We start from the raw sequence: 17,688 nt of genomic DNA on the forward strand, positions 1-17,688 counted from the left end.
ACTTATTTAATTTACTCTCTTATATCTTGATAATTATATACTTTGCTTAAAATAACAAAGAATTTCTTCTAAAACGTTCTGCAATTTAAACCCATTCTCTAAGACTACTTTGTATCATTGTTATCTGGAATTAGTGGCCCTTTCATGAGAAGAAATAATTACCTTCTATAGAAGCAGAAGTAAAATGCACATTGCCAAAAGCACACTGTGGGCCAGGAAAGAAGCTCCTTAAGGTCAAGATCCTAAAATAGTCTTCTGGGAGTTTCTAAAATCTCTTTCTTTGGAGGCCTCCTAGACCAGTGGCAAAGCTAAATGAGGTAGAGGTTAGAGGGCAGTGGGAGCAGGACTTGTGAACAGCCTTGCTAGCAAAAGTGAAAGGAACTTTAGGTCTCAGCTGGCCTATCAGGAAACTTCAGTGTCTCAGGCATCTTTCTGCACTAACCATAGGTGAAAATATCTGCTGGCACCAGATTCTAACAGTATCTTATAGATCAGAATTTCACAAACCTGCCACAATTGACATTTGGGGCTGGATACTTCTATTGTGGGCAATGTCTTATATATTGTAGGATGCTTTTTATAGCATCTCTGGTCTTCATTTATTAGAAGTAAATAGGCTGGTCACAGCAACTCATGCCTGTAATCCCAGCACTTTGGAAGGCTGAGGCAGGAGGATCGTTTGAGCCTAGGAGCCCAACCAGCCTGGGCAACCTAGCAAGACCCCCCATTCTCTATGAAAAATAAGAAAAAAAAATTAGCCAGGCATGATGGCACATTGCCTGTAGTCCCAGCTACTCAGAAGGTTGAGGTGCCAGGGGGTGGGGACATGGAAAGTCGAGGTTGCAGAGAGCTGTGATGGTGCCACTGCATTCTGGCCTGAGCGACAGAGTGAGACACTGTTTCAAAAAAAAAAAAAAAAAAAAAGAAAGAAAGAAAGAAAATAGCACCTCTTCATTTGTGACAACCAAATGTCTCACGACATTGCCATGTGTCCCCTGGGGGCAAAATCACCCACAGCTGTTAATCACTGCTATAGATACACTTCCTCAAAGATTAGCATCACTTCTGAACTATGTTTTTCTTCTTCTAAATAAAAATCAAAATATCCTTGACCACACAAAGTGAAAACCATACCAACAAAGACAAGCATTTTTCTGTAAAGATACCAAAAGAATAGCTTCTGACAAGGGTCCACACATTTATTGTTACCATTGCAAATAACAAAACAGAAAATGACAGGTAAACGGACAGAACACATCTGCTTCTTGCTCAACTTAATAGGAAAGCACCTGCAATCTCATCTCTCTCCCATCTCTCAGTAGCATCTGGGATCTCACTGACATGCCAATATCTGATCCTGGGAAAGTCATCTGCTGAGCTACTGCCCAGGGTTGGAGCTGGGACACTTCAGGTGTTACTTCAACACAAACTGGTAACACAGGTACACATACAAGGAAACAGCACGGGTGCAACTAAATTTCAAGGTCCATTAGCAGCACAAAGGGGGAAAACTGCACTTCCAAATGCAAGCCCTAGAACTCAACAGGGACATTTTTCATTTTCAACTTTCAAATGGTGGTAATAATAATAATAATAATAATAATAACAACAATAGTTGCTGTTTTTAAGAGCAGCTTCCAAATTCAAATACATTGCACTTCAACCCCAAATACTGGAAAGTGTTCCATATTGCTACTGACTTTGGAAAAAATGCAGGGTTGCCGAAGTTCAATTTGGACTAAATACCAGGAAACAGTCGCTTGAGTTATACCTGTACCTTTGATTTTGTGATTCTGCTTCCCAAGTGACCTCGCAATTATTAAGTCATCACAACACTACGTGGATGCTATCATTATGGTTTTGGCTTTTAGGGAACAGTCAACACTGACCAGTTATTCAGCTGATGTTGGATGACAACTCAATATTGAGAGTATAAATAAATGTGTACACATGCACATTTATTAGAGGCTGCACAATGTTGTTGTCCTCTAAAATATCACAATGTAGAATTGTAACTATCACATCCTATGAAGCCTCCACATTCCAGAACCATCAATAGGAAGTTCAGTCCTGACCAACAAAAAAGGCAGTCCTACTCTTAGGTGGTGTCTGCTAAGGTCTGAGAACTATGGAAATGAAATACCAAGTCCGACTTCCAGGCAAACCACCACAAATGTAAATGGAGAAGACGAACCGTAAGAAACTCCTCTGGGTGATGAAACCAAATGCTGTTCCCTCCGATAGAAACCAATCCATGTGAGCAATATTTACTGAATTATCCTCAACAGGTAAGGCTACAATTCAAGACACTATGGGCAGAACAAAGATAAATCAGATACTGTCTCAGTCCTTAGAAGGCAAGCACTTTCATTATCAGATATGTACACTTTTTACCTTTTCCCCATTTCAGGTAGATGGCAAAGAACCACAGATCCAATCCTATTCACTCCACGTCCTCATTTAAGATCACAAAACTGAAGACAGAATGGGTCTTTCTCAAACTGAAAGCAGCATTCTAAAAGGAGAGAATTTTGACGAAGGCCTTTCAAACCCTTTCAGAAAGTAAATACAGAGAAATTTATTTACTGTGTGATTGGTGGAAGGGTGGGGATTTTAAAAATCCACTTTTTCATTCCTTTGAGTCCCCTTTCTCTCCAATAAGACAAACAGAGCTCAAAAATCCAGTTCAATCTGATTTCTTGATTTTAATAAAGTTCATTTCCAACTAGATTTCTCTAGGGGCAAATTTACTTTCACATTAAAAAAATCCCTCAGTGATAAATTTGTGAAGATAAGCCATACTGGATAAAAGCTACACAGCACACAGCTAGAGACAGAAAATGAGACACACACACACACACACACACACACACACACACACACACACAGAGCCATCCCTTTAAAGAAAATAAATTTAAATTTAGGGAATCCTTCTTCAATTGCTATGGTACCCAATTTAGAGACAGTTTATAGCCAACCAGAAGATATATCAGCAAGCAATAAGACACAACAATAAGCAATCAGAAACATCAGTGAGCAATAAGACACCAGAGTCAGCAGTAAAGACACACCAGGGAGAACATTTCTGAGCAATTACCACATGTCTCCATTCAGGAAGGGAGAGAGAAAAACTTCACTCAGCAAGGACTGGAACCCCATAAAACTGAACTCCCACAACTCAGGTTGACAGAGGGGTCTGAAGACACCAGCATGGTCATGGATCAGAGAGAGGGCAGAAAAGCAAGGAAGGGCTGCCCATAAATGAGAACTGTTCACTTAAGTCCTCGTCCTTCTTTCTGGTACTCTATAGACATGGCAAACCGTTTTTTAAAAATATGTGGTTGACTGACAAGGTACAAAGGACTACCCACCTTCTGGGGGAAATGAAGAAGGCAGCCCAGCATATCTATATCCACTCTGACCAAGACAGTGTCTATGAAAGGGATGCCTCTGCAAGCATGCATGCGTGCGTGCACACGCACACACACACACACACGGACCAGCTTTTGCAAACATCAGCCTGAGAGCAGACCCTGAGACAGAGAAATCACCTGATGAGACAGATGATTAAATCTAGGAAACTGGCAGCTCTCTTCTAGGTAAGAAAATGGTAGCACCTTTTTACAGACGCATGCCTTTATGATAATTTACAAATGGAAGGAGAGATGGAGCTAACACTCAGAATCTCTTCTCTACATAGCACTAGCAGATCTTAAGCTGAGCTCAGGGGACTCCAGTACCAACAGTTACCCATTCCCAAGCACTTAAACTCAACAAAACCTATGAAAACACTTCTCAGAGGTGCTAAGAAGATTAAGTAAAATCATGTACACTGGAGGGTCAGGAAGAGGAACTTGTATTTACTGGACAGCTACTAAATGTTAGTTTCCTCTCCTTCCCTGCCTCCAAATTTTTTTCTGAGTCACCCCTACTTTATAGCAACTATGGTTTGTGTCGTTTTATGCATGTGTATTCTTTTCCTAATTACCCAGTAAAAATCATGATGGTATGGACTGTGTCCCACACATACCTGAAAGATGAAAAGACATGCAAATGAGGTTATTCATTAAATGTGTAACTCTAAATTTGCTCCGATTTCCCAAAAAGGAAAAAAAAAAAACCACACACAACACTCTGGTTCTTTAAGTTATTATTAAAAACACAACACCAGTGGCACATTTAGAGGAGTCCCACTCAGAGCCATTGGCTTAGAAAACATGATACTTGTTAAGCGGTAAACTAGCTCAATACATATGGCTGGTATGTTTCCAAATTTCATTTGAAAGAAGTAGTCACCAAGTCCTTCCCATTTCCTTCTTGGAGATGCACCCACTACCCTGTGCTCTGCAGCTTAAAGCCCAGGTAGCAGTCTCTGTGAGCCTTGCAACAAACAGGACAGTCAGAGGCAGCAAGATCCCACCTTGGGGGAAAGAATGACAGGAGATGTGTTCATAGGGGCCCACAAGCCACAGGACTTCAGAGGCAGTGGGGAACAGCAAAGTTAAAGGCAGAACACTCCATTCCATCTCCAGAAATACGACACCAAACAGTGATGAACCAGATAGAGCCTTTCCAGTAGCGTTTTCTACTGGGTACAAGGGTGGCAAGTGGAGACTGAAGAGGCATGGTTCCAGTTATTAATAAGCAGCTAAATACAGTGGGAGGTTCTCTTGTCTAATTACAGAAGCTGTTGGAAACTGCAAGGAAGACAGGATTTATGGCCTAGATGACACTGCCTCGGTGTTGTAATTAAAAGTTATTTTTAATAACTTTGGTTGGATACTTTGAATTATTAGAAATATATTTTGCAATTTAAAATTTGCTAAAGGGCAAAGAACATTAAAAAAGGTAATAACAACCAGCCTGCATAATGTAAAACAATTAAATGTTCTGACACTGCGAGGTGGGAAAGGAAAAGAATCTTTCCCACTTAAGTGTGTGAATTTTTACAAGCAAAAGGGAAAGGGAAATAAATAAGCTTAAAGTATATGAAATAAGATTTTTTTTAAAGCAGGAACTGATGTCAAAAGTAACCTAGTTATTTACTTTATCTATTAACCAGAGTTTGGGTACCACTCACCAAAAGTATAGACAGCTTGTTCACAACCATTCACCCAAACCACTGAATCCTAATCTTCAGGCTCTTCACTTTGTCCTGGTTCCCCAGAAAATCGTGGTCACCCTAACAAGAGCAGCCCTGGCTCAAGCACAAAGACCCAGAGGCTGACCTCAGAGCAGTGTGATGGTGGGGGACTTGGAGGGAGGGTTCTAATGTGAGCTGTAGGCAACAACATGCTGCATATAATTTGGGTGTTGTTTTTAGTCAATTTTCCTTCTCTCATCCAATATTCCAGTTTCCAGAAGGGGCAAAACAAAATGCCTTCCAGTGGGAACCGCATGGTGGTGTACATGAGTGGCTACAGAATCCGCCTAGGATTAGGCAGGGGCCATTTATCTCCTAAAAGCCATTTCCATAATTTCTATTTCTCCATATATACATAGGAGGCATTTTCTGCAATGGTGGCTCTTTTTTTTTTTTTTTTTTTTTTTTTAAAAACAACAGGGAGGAGAGAACCTATTATATGTAACAGACTCTCAAAATGTCTGATGGGAGTATGGAGGAGGAATGAACTCTAAAAGGCATGTGCTTCTCAAATAACCTCTATATTTCATTTAATCCATGCTATGAATCTTCTCTTTACAAGTGAATTCCAGCAGCTCATTAAGAGCAAATGTGTCACAGAAACTACCAAATATTATGCATCATGATAAAACTATAAAAAGCATTTTAACATCTGCTATTAAAAAATAAATTTAGACTTCTCTTTACAATGGACATGCCAAGTTTATAGAATTTATATTATGTGGGTTCCAGTAAGAACCACTGCTCTCCTTTATTCTCTTCTTGGTCCAAAGCAGGGTGTGACTCCATATCAGGGCAGAGAATTGCTATTTTTACCTGCCACATTAATTTTCTCAAGTGCAACCAAGCTGGGAACAGCTGTGGTGGAGTTGGTTGAGTTTGTTCCGGTGCCATTGACAACAAGATTGTCCACCTTCGACTCCAACTTGCCAATGCGCTGCAAAATGTTATCTAATAACACAGCAAGGGTTTTCTTCAGATCTGTAAAAGAAAGTGCAGACAATTTTAAAATTCTATGGCCTCTGCATATCTGTCCGGCTTGCTCTCTCTTCATCATGGAGAATAAAACTTCTCAAATGTTTCTGAAGTGGTACAAAAGATCTGTCAAACCACATCTGAAAGATGACAAGGGCCATCTTCATCTGGCCCAGATCCTACTAAATACATCAGTCTGTTGCAGAATGCAAGTCTGACAATAAGTGACATGGTATAACTATTTCCAGCTACTTGGTCAACAGGGAAAACTCCTTGTTAGCATCCTGCTATAGCACTACATTGAATTCCTCCTTACAGCACCATAATTTCTCATACAAAGCATGACACCTCAAGGGTGCAGCAAGATCCCAAAGTAGCCTTTGGATCAAGTTCGTTATTTTTCGTGTTGCATACTCTAGTATGTCCCAGTTTTTTAAAAAGTGTTCAATTCTGTTAGTTACATACACTAACACTTCATAAAAGCTACAGCTCCAGATTTTCAGGTCTGCTACACAACCCAGAATTGACTATAATCAGATTTAGGAAATATTTAAAGTAAAGATTAGAGTCATTCATTTGCTCACAAGTATTTATTAAGCTACTACTATGTGCCACATATTATTCTAGATGCTGGGGATATACTCTCATGGTTCTTACATTTAAGAGTTGGTTCCCTTTCTCACACATCTGACTACACATTAAAGAGTACTGCACTTCTCTCTGGATAAATTACAGGAACTCCTTTACCCCTATGGATGCATTTACTATTTGTAGACAAGATATTCAAAGAAAAAAAAAAGATAAGCTTAGACTCTCTCCTCTAAAAATTCATAATCACAGAAAGATATACTGACTTGTATGTGTCAGAAAAGCAGATGGGTGACTGCATAACCATCCATGGAAATAGCATCCAGACCCATTTCTGAATTGGGTGTGGGCCAGGGGAAAAGTGCAGAGTGTGGGTAGCAGGACTGAGAAAAGCCCTGAGTTAAGACAAACGGGAAGTTGCAACCTTCCTTTCTCCTGGAAAATAGCAAACTTGTCCCTGAGCAGATGCAGTGATCTGACCATGAAATAAACACACGTGGTCACATAAACAGCACAGATCACAGCCAGCGAACCTCGTCAAAGGTGCACCAGCCTGTTCCATTATGCCCAGTGAACCAGAAGCAGATGCTGGTGCTGTGCTTCTTGTACAGTGGCAGAATCTTGAGCCAAATAAATCTCTTTTCTTTATAAATTACCCAGGCTCAGGTATTTTTCATAGCAATGCAAAATGGACAACTGTTTTATCTTCACATCCTCCCCATGAGGTAGATGTGACTCCATTTTACAGATAAGAAAACTGAGGTTCATAGATATTAAATAAGAAGCTAATAAAATGAGGGCTTGCCTCAGGACTGTTTAATTCCCTGATGTCTCAATGGGACCAATCAGAAGTCAAGAACCTGGGTAGAAAAAATAAACCAAGGGTGAAGTTCAGAGTCTTTCATCCATAACACAGTGGTTAAGGGCCTGACTTTGGAGCCAGAGTTCCTAGGTTTCAGTCCCACCTCTGGCTTTCCTGTTTCCTTATCTGTAAAAGAGTGACATGAACAACACTTCAGCTTTGGGGTTGTGGAGAGGAGTTAATGAGTTAATATTTATAAAATGTTTTGAATACTGGCTGGCACATAATAAGCACTGCATAACCGCCTGTTAAATATATAAGTAAAATAAAGCCTTTCAGTGGAAAATGTTCTCATCCTTCCCAAAGAAATCTCTCCTCAGGTGATGCAAAGCTTTATTGCTTTATCCAAAGGGTCATGAGAGCACTCTCCTCTGCGGTCTGCAGTCCTACGGTCGGCATGACTCAGTCTGTCACAGGCACATCATTAGTTGGCACAGACAGCAGGAGTCGGTCACCTGTTCTGTCACTGAGTCTAATGCATCAACTGGCTCTCCAGAGTTCTGAAGAGTGCCAGAGGCCAGCCACGCAGAAGGGGGCAGTCGTGCCAGCGAGAAGGGGCAATGTTCAGTATAAAGAAATACTCCTCAGTATTTCTTTTCATTTCAGCCTCTTTGCCTAGAGCCTGTGTCATCAAGCCAGCTAGAATCCGAATACGATCTAGATAGCATTTAACTATCACCAGTAATTGTAGTTGGCCAAGCACAGAAGCCCTGGCCCTCTAGTGTGACTTAACTCAGGATTTCTCAACCTCAGCACTACTGACACTTTGGGCCGGGTAATTCTTTGTCGTGGTAACTGTCCTTGCATTGTAGGATGTTTAGCAGCATCCCTGGTCTCTACTCCCTGAATGACAGCAGCAATTCTCCAGGTGTGGCAATCAAAAACGTCTGCAGACACTGCCAAATATCCCTTGGAGGGACAAAACTGCCCTCATTTGAGAACCGCTGAATTAGGTGCATTCTCTCAAACCCTCTGTATTCCCCACTGCCCTCTGTGAAGACATGGAGAGAGAACTGTGATAGAGGGGTTACAGGAAAGGAAATGCCCACTGAATGAACCTGCATCATGTGTGACTTCCATTCACCGGAGGGACTGCTACAAATACAACGGAAAGTTGCAGTGAGGGAAGTCTGCCTTCCTCCCTAAGGGAGAGCTAACAGAACATGAGCCAATGCTGATGGGCTCTCAACAGACTACTGGACACAGTCCTCAATCCATTGTTACTGGTGATAGTCATTAGTGGAGCATACTCTAGGTAGGATACGAAGTTGTCACACTTATAATTAAGAAGATATTCTCCCTCAGTTCTCAAATTACAGTGACTAGTAAATACGACTGACCTACTATTTCTTGTTGACCCCATCTGCCAAAGATTGACCTTCTGTGACTGTGTCACATGGAGTGTAAAAGGGGATTCATGATGAGGAGGAGGGATCACCATCACCACAGCCACCCTGATATCACCTCCTCTACTTACTTAACTTTCTATATGCCAGGCAGTGTGCTGAGCACTTTAAATGAACTAATTCATTTAATCCTACCAAGACAATCTGAGGAGCATATGATCATCCCTATGCCCCTCTTACAAATAAATCACAGCACAGAGAGGCTAAATAATTTAGCAGAGGTGATTACAGACCCAGGACTCAAACCCAGTCTGGTTCCAGGGCTGATGGCTCTTACCCACTATGCTGCACTGCCTCTTAAGAACTACAACGGACCTGTCCACCAGCAAGCATCTCTGACTTGCTTCCCCTGAATCTACTTGTTAGAGAATAACCTCTGGGATTTTGCCATGTGTTCGTGGGAAAACATATACCAACCACTCTTAAGACTCACTCATGCCCCTGTCCTGTGGCAACTCTGGTCACCTGACCCAGTATCACTAAACATCCACCAACTGACACTGGCAACTACCAAATACATCAAGTGATCCAAGATTTTTTTAAAATTAAGACTCTTTCTATATCTTCTCCCTTAAAATGAAGATGGAATATAAGGCTACTAAAAACCTTGAATTCTCTAAGCACTTTACCTGGGGAGGCATGTTTTCTCTCCCAATATGAAAGAAAAAAGTTCATTTTTAACTCAAGCAGCTACCCAAGTCACCATTTCAAAGCAGCCAACCCAAGATTAAGGATGTTGTTCATAAAAAACAATGACAGAGATGACGCCAAGCCCTTATCTGTATCATTATACAGTGCTTGGCACATTAAGTATGTGTTATGTAAGTAAACAAATGAATGAATGAAACAAACTATAGTACTCTCACAAATAAGGCTCAATAAATTATACGTTTCCAGGCAATGAAATTATTTTGCACCTTGTATTTTACTGTTAAACCTCCAAAAACTGTTAACAGTTTTATCACAATTTTAAAGAAATAACAGGCTGACATGATGGCTCATGTCTGTAATCCCAGCACTTTGGGAGACCGAGACAGGTGGATCACCTGAGGTCAGGAGTTCGAGACCAACCTGGCCAACACGGTGAAACCCCGTCTCTACTAAAAATACAAAAATTAGCTGGGCGTGGTGGCATGTGCCTGTAGTCCCAGCTACTCGGAAAGCCGAGGCAGGAGAATCACTTGAACCCGGGTGGCGGAGGCTGCAGTGAACGAAGATCGTACTGCTACACTCCAGCCTGGGTAACACAGCCAGAGTAATACTCCATCTAACATAACATAACATAACATAACATAACATAACATAACATAACATAACACAAAACAGTTTTTTTGTGTTTTAATCTTTTTTTTTTTTTTTTTTTGAGATGGAGTCTTGTTCTGTGGCCAAGGGTAGAGTGCAGTGGCACAATCTCAGCTCACTGCAACCTCCGTCTCCTGGGTTCAAGCGATTCTCCTGCCTCAGCCTCCTGAGTAGGTGGGATTACAGGCACCACCACGCCCAGCTAATTTTTGTAGTTTTAGTAGAGACGGGGTTTCACCATGTTGGTCAGGCTGGTCTCGAACTCCTGACCTCATGATCCACCCGCCTCAGCCTCCCACAGTGCTTGGATTACAGGTGTGAGTCGCCGCGCCGGTCTGTTTGTGTTTTAATCCTAATGGTAACCCTTTCATTCACTACAACTGTACAAAGAATTTCTATAGTTTAATAAAAATGAAAGAACAATATTACTCCAAATTCTTGTATAATATTTTAATATTTCATTGTGTCTTATAGTTATTATAGCCATAAAATGAGTCCTCAGCAAGATTATCATTTTCAATTACTAATGAGCTTTTAAAATTTTGTTTGTGGTTCAAAGCCTTCACAATAAAAATTTAATCCCAACATTACTACTGCAATTCTGCATTCCTAAAACTTACTGTACATGATGAAGATGAGATCAAAGTAGTTGAAAAACATTTAAAATGTCTCTCTAGGGAAAGCAGGCTTTGGTTTCTATCATGCTGGCATTCTTTGATAAATGGTAAGGTCGATTAAACTGCACTGGAACAGGTTATTTGACAGCTTCTGTTAAGTTTTCATTTCCAGGAAGCCATGGCATTAATGGGTAAGAAGTGACTGGAAGGGGCTGACAGACACATCCTTGAGCAGACAGCCAAGGAGCTATAACTGCAAATGACACTTTTCTCCATCTCTGGAATTCAAGGAGATGGATGGATCTCAATAGAAAGGAGGGCCCTACTGGTGGAATAAGGTTTATAGATCTATCAGCTAATAATGCGAGACTGCGAGGTAAACCTTCATTTCCCAGATCATCAAAATCAATCCATATTTGAGGAATTATCAAAAACGGCCATGCTTGGGAGCTACGCTGCCCACCACCCCATTTTTCCTGGAATATGCTTCTAAAGCAGTGGTTCTTAGCCCTGCTGTGCATCAGACTCACTTTGTGCAGAGTTACCAGGTTGCAACTTCAATGCACTAAATCCAGATCTGCAGAGTCCATCAAGGATTGGGGCACAGCCAAGGTTGAGATCTACTGTGAAGGTGCGGCTGCCATGATACTATGGCACAAAACCAACTATGCAATGAGCAAGGTCTTATATCTGAACTGCCAAAAATAATTTACATCTGTGCCTGCTCCTAAATCAAATCCCTTTTCACCATGGCTGCCCGAGAGGCAGAGCATGAACAACAGAGCCACAGAGCAGCTTCACTTGCTGCTCTGGAGAAACCGGCAAAGACGGGGCGTTAATGAGAAAGGAAGGTGCTAATGAAAAAAGAATTAACCTCAACCTCTTATTTCCATTGACTGTCAGGAATGTCAAGTTTCATCAATTATATATTTTTAAATTAATTTTAGAGTGACCTTTCCACAGAAAGATAATAGAGTTACAGTAATGACCCAAATAGAGTCCATTTATTATGTACAAGGACATTCAAAGCAGTGTTATTTATAAAATAGTGTTATTACAGATAAGAACTGGAAATTACCCAAACACACAACAAAAAGATTAAATTACATTATGTCAGCCATTCATAAGATAGAATAAATCACTAGACTGTAAACTTAGGGAGGGCAGAGACCAAGTCTGCTTGTCATCTCTGTTTATGGCCACTAGCTATTAATATCAGGAGTTCAATAAATATTTGTTAAGTGGATGGATAAAAAAGGAAAAGTGTACAGTCATCAAAAATACCTAATGGCATAAGGAAATGCAGTATCTTAATTTAAAAAAAGGCATATATTCATGTACATATAGACATATATACACACATGTATGTATCACTTTTTTTTAAAAGAAAAAAGGGAAATCAATCTTATTGGGTAAGATCTGTACTTAGAGGTAATATTTATTCTTTATTCATCTCCATACTGCCTCATATGCTCTAATTTTACATAAAAATTCACATTTTCAAAGTCACAAACGCATTGTGTTATTTTAAATATATATACATAGTACATGAATTGTACTCTTAAGAATCAAAGATAGCCGGGCGCAGTGGCTCAAGCCTGTAATCCCAGCACTTTGAGAGGCCCAGACGGGCGGATCACGAGGTCAGGAGATCGAGACCATCCTGGCTACCATGGTGAAACCCCGTCTCTACTAAAAAATACAAAAAACTAGCCGAGTGTGGTGGCGGGCGCCTGTAGTCCCAGCTACTCAGGAGGCTGAGGCAGGAGAATGGCATGAACCCGGGAGGCGGAGCTCGCAGTGAGCTAAGATCCGGCCACTGCACTCCAGCCTGGGCGACAGAGTGAGACTCCGTCTCAAAAAGAAAAAAAAAAAAAAAGAACAAAAAAAGAAATCAAAGATAGTGCCACAGTACCCTAAAGTCACGTAAGGCATTACCCACCAGAAACATCTTAGTGACCCTTACTGCCTTATCTCATTTGAATTTTAAAGCCACATGTTGGGTAATTTGCCTGCTCCTGAACTGACAAAGGTGGCTTCCACCCTGCAGTGGTCCCAGGCAGCAGATTCTGGACACAAAAGGGCATACAACAATTATCACACAGTCAAAGAGCAGCTCAGATGCTCGGCAACACTGACTAGCCTTCTCTTCTGAGTTAGAACTACAGATTTAAGATTTCACCAGAACTTCTGCCCAGAAGTAAATGTTTTTCCTAAGGTGATGCAGAGGGTGTCATTACTATCGAGGAAATTTCCATGCATTGGAATCTGGTAAAGGATCCTATCTAGGCCTGTTGATGATATTAAGTGCTTTATGGAATCTGTTAACATCCAGAATAGAGTTCTTAGGCTATTCTCTGAATTTTCCTAACATGTAGCCAGCTGCATGGAATAGAAACAAAGACTTGTAGCCTTTTTTATAGAAAAGGTAAGGAATCAGAAGTGCTGAGAGGTCAAGCCTATTGTCATCCATTGTCCTCACCTGACACCAGCGCCCGCACCTTCTTGGAAAGGGTGACCTTGTACACTACTCCTTCCTGCTCACTGTACCATGCCAGAAACACCACCACCACCAATGCCCTGGTTAGATACAAAGGTGAACTTGGCCACACCCAGCTTATCTTACAGCCCACAGAGGAAAACTGTATCTTTTGAAGAGGGCAATGACAACCACATCTCCTAGTTTAGGAGGGTGGTGGCAAGCCTCACCTCTTCTGAAACAGAGCATATTTCCTCTCACATCTGGTCAGGCTCTACCCCTGTAAAGGCTAAGAACAGCTGCATAAACAGGTTGCTGAAGCCATGTGCTCAAACGAATGATCAATGTCAGATCTACATGAACACTTACGGCTGGGTGGTAACAGATGCAGGTACATATTCAAGTCAGAGTTAGTGATAACTAATAGGAAAGAATGCACTTTGATTAAGTACTAGTTGGGCACAGTGGCTAACACCTGTAATACCAGCACTTTGGGAGGCTGAGGTGGGAGAATCACTTGAGGCCAGGAGTTTGAGACCAGCCTGGGCAAGACAGTGAGATTCCATCTTTAGATAAAATAACTTCTTTGTTTTAAAGTAACCTAGCGTGGTGGCACGTGCCTACACTCTGGAGGCTGAGGTGGGCATAAGGCTTGAGTCTGGGAGGCGGAGGTTGCTAGAGCCATGATCACACTACTGTACTTCAGCCTTTGTGACACAGCAAGACTATCTCCAAAACAAGACAAAACAAAAATAAAACAAAAACACCAAAAAAAAAAAAAGTACAAGAATAATCTAAGTCAATCTAAGTGCCTAAATAAACTTTGTCATTTGTAATCCTCACAACAAGCCTGTGAGATTAAGTGATATTATACTGTCTGTTTTACAAAAGAGGAAGTAAGCTTTAAGATGATCGGTGACTTGTTCAAGGTCACATATCAGTAAGGAACACAACGTGTTCCATCCCTCCAACAGAAACACTAACTACCTTCCAGAATAAACAATAGTTTCCATGTCAGGATCATGCATAATAGCTACTTGGAGCCTCTTAGATGCAGAGCCCATAGGGAATTTCTTCTCATTTCCTGCTTCACTAAAAACATTATTGTGATTTTCAAATGAGTCCCAGCTGTAACTGTACCACACAGAACATCACAGAGTTTCGCCAAGGGCTGCTGCTATTCATTCATGGCTCCTACTATGTGCCAGGCAAAAGGTACTAAGTTCCGGGGCACAGCAGGGAACAAAACAGACCAAAGTCCCTGCTCTTTCAGAACTTACATTGTAAGCGGGAGAGACACACGATCAGCTCATACAACAAATACTTGATGCTAAGTAGCTTGAGTGTTATAAAGAATGAGAGTAACAGTGGGCTTGGGCCCTCCTGTGAAGGAGGGAAGGCTAACTTCTCTGAAACAGAAGGAATGGGCATGGCTGTGTTCTAACAAACTTTATTTACAAACAAAGAAGGAAGAGAGGAAGGGGTGGGGGAGAGCAAATGCAGAGGTGCAGAGACAGGTGAATGCTCAGCCAGCATGCAACAGTCTTGTCCTAGAAGACAGCCACTATGCCTTAGTAGACTTGAGAGGGTGTGGAGCTTTTTAGGGTGTCCGCAGCAGCATGAGGTCTGCACAAGCACTTCTGACAGCAAAAGAGCACCAGGACACAGTTGGGAAGAAGCAGAGGGTCATAGAGAGCTATGGCCGCCAGGTAAGACAAGGGACATTCTGAGCCTTATCGTTTGAACATGGCAATGGCAGACTCCAACCCTACACATGTGCGTGCAATCCCTCCTCAATCCAGACTTGAAGTAGTGGTGCTGCATGAAAGAAAGGGTCTTAATGACTGAGGAGTAGAAGAATGAGCCCCTTATTCTGAGTTTACTTCTCCTGTCTAAAACATTCCCAAGGTCTTCCTCAGACCTTTTGACTGGCCTGGGTGTGCTTGTGAACTTGGCCTGACTTTGATGAGGATACTGGGCAGGCTGGACTCTGCCACAGGATGGCTGGAAAAGTCCCAAGCCACAGAGAGGCCCATTTTTAGGTTCCAAGCTTTTTAAACCAAAAAGCCCTTTCTTTAATCACATCAGCCACGTCACCATAGAGTAACTAAAGCCTTCTCAGACACACCAAACAGCCCAGCTATTTTTTCCCCTCCCAGTTTCACTCCAAGAACAGTGCATTTCCCTCAAGGGCAGGGAATTTCTACTTTGGCAACAGTGGTTTTCCACATTATCCCACAATAGTCCCAGTCCTCAAAAAAAAATAAAGACAGAAAGAAAAAAAGAAACCATTCCTATTCCTTGACCATATTTCCCTATTTGTAGGAAGAGAGACACAAAAGAAAAGTGAGGGGAAAAAAAAACCAAAACTAAAAAACCCTTTACATGCTTGCATCTTTAATGAAATCCAACCTGTTTTTATTCCTTTTTCACAAGAGAGGTGGAAGGCAACACTTGCAAAAGCTCTCATTCCAATCTCAGAACATTATCTGGATCTGCAACACACAGCAGCTGCTAACCTTTCAGAGCAATCTTCAGCAGTCCTAAATGGTGTTAACATCTTAGATACAGCATCCCAAGCCAATGAGGGCCAATCAGAAGCCCACTTGCAGTTACCTCTCCACTGCCCCCAACCAGCAACCAAAAGCCCTGTGCTGGTTCTCCAACCCCGGTGTATGCCTCCTTAAGGAGAAAACTTCCTTCCTCCCACAGAGAAAGCAGTGAACCATAGGGTGAGGTCGAGGTCTGGTTTCCGCATAAGAACATCCATATTGATACCAGAAGCCACAGCCTACAGGGCTCTGCATGAGCTGCTGGCTTCTCACCGCCTCAAACACCTTCCATGCCACTCCTTGCTCACTTTGTTTTAGCTACAGTGGCCTCCCTTCTACCCTGGAGTGCATATGCTGGCCTTAGGGCCTAGCACACACCATGCCTTCTCCCTGGCATGTTCTGCCTTCACCTCTTTCTTTCCACTGTACCTGGCTGCTCCTTGGTGTCATTTGGTTAAAAGTTACCTCCAGAGAGAGAGGTGACCTTCCAGTGCAAAGTAGCCCCTCAGATATTTTTTATTATTTATTTATTTATTTATTTATTTTTTTGAGACGGAGTCTCCCTCTGTCACCCAGGCTGGAGTGCAGTGGCACAATCTCGGCTCACTACAAGCTCCGCCTCCCAGGTTCACACCATTCTCCTGCCTCGGCCTCCCGAGTAGCTGGGACTACAGGCGCCCGCCACCATGCACCACAAAAAAAAAAAAAAAAAAAAAAAAAATACTACTTTTTTTGTATTTTTAGTAGAGATGGGGTTTCACCATGTTAGCCAGGCTGGTCTCGATCTCCTGACCTTGTAATCCACCCGCCTCGGCCTCCCAAAGTGCTGGGATTACAGGCATCAGCCACCATACCTGGCCACCCCTCAGATATTTTAAATCCTATCCCCATTTTTCTTCCTGGAATGTACTCTGCTATCTGACTTTCTCTTGTTTATTATTTCTTCCTTCCAAAGATAACAAAGCATCTATGAGAGCAGGGCCTTTGTCCATCTGTTTCTCACTGTATGCACAAAATGTGGGGGATAGTCCAGCCAATGACAGACATTTCCTCAAGGACCAGGCTTGAAAAACAGAAGCCAAAGGGCCAGTCTAGGACTAAAAAGCTCAGGGAACCAGGAGACAGGCAGAAGGTAGGGAAGAGCAGGCACACAGAACCGGGAGGTCAAGGAGGAAACAGGCAGCAGGCAAGTGGGATGGGGGTCAGCAGAGAGAAACTGGGAGCCCACAGCTGTTTGAGCCTGAGCTGGCAGGTTTTCTAGGACAGTGCCCCAGCCCAGAGAAGCCAGGGTTAACAAGGTGTGGATGGACCATGAAGGGAAATGTCACCTCGCCTCAGGTTTCCATTACTGTTCATTAGAGAACACAAGTGGACCGGGTCTGTCCAGTTAGATAAGAGGTATCACTAGGGATCAGAATTTGGGTCAGGCTGTTGGAGACAGAGATCAATTCACCTCAGAAACAAGAATTGCATTGACTCGGGTGAGTGGCACCATCCATGACACAATTCCCGAGACGTCACTGGCAGGCATGGCCCCTGCCACACTGGCTGGGAGATGCAGAGGGCTCTCCTCTGCTGACCTGCAGAGGGCTCTGGCTCTATACTTGCCTGGGAGGCAAAAGCCAACACACTCCTCTCTAGACTGACAGAGTAATACACAGAAAAGCCCTCTACACTCCAATAACAAATGCACTGAATGTTCCACACGGGCTGCCCAGGAGATCTTCCAAGTATCACTTTGGAGTTGCCAAATCCCAAAGAAGT

At 42.3% G+C, this 17,688-nt stretch overlaps 1 protein-coding gene across 1 annotated transcript in view; it reads right to left on the reverse strand.

The window, feature by feature from the left end:
• MGAT5 (mannosyl (alpha-1,6-)-glycoprotein beta-1,6-N-acetyl-glucosaminyltransferase) overlaps positions 1-17,688 on the reverse strand; it is a 327,806-nt gene that overhangs the window by 174,717 nt on the left and 135,401 nt on the right. Inside the window, exon 3 of the mRNA XM_011970295.1 lies at positions 5,960-6,124. Within this exon, the coding sequence (XP_011825685.1) occupies positions 5,960-6,124 (165 nt within the window). The remainder of the gene's footprint in view (positions 1-5,959; positions 6,125-17,688) is intronic.

Source organism: Mandrillus leucophaeus, unplaced genomic scaffold (genome assembly GCF_000951045.1).
Source record: "Mandrillus leucophaeus isolate KB7577 unplaced genomic scaffold, Mleu.le_1.0 Scaffold94, whole genome shotgun sequence".
NCBI classification, from domain to species: domain Eukaryota; kingdom Metazoa; phylum Chordata; class Mammalia; order Primates; family Cercopithecidae; genus Mandrillus; species Mandrillus leucophaeus.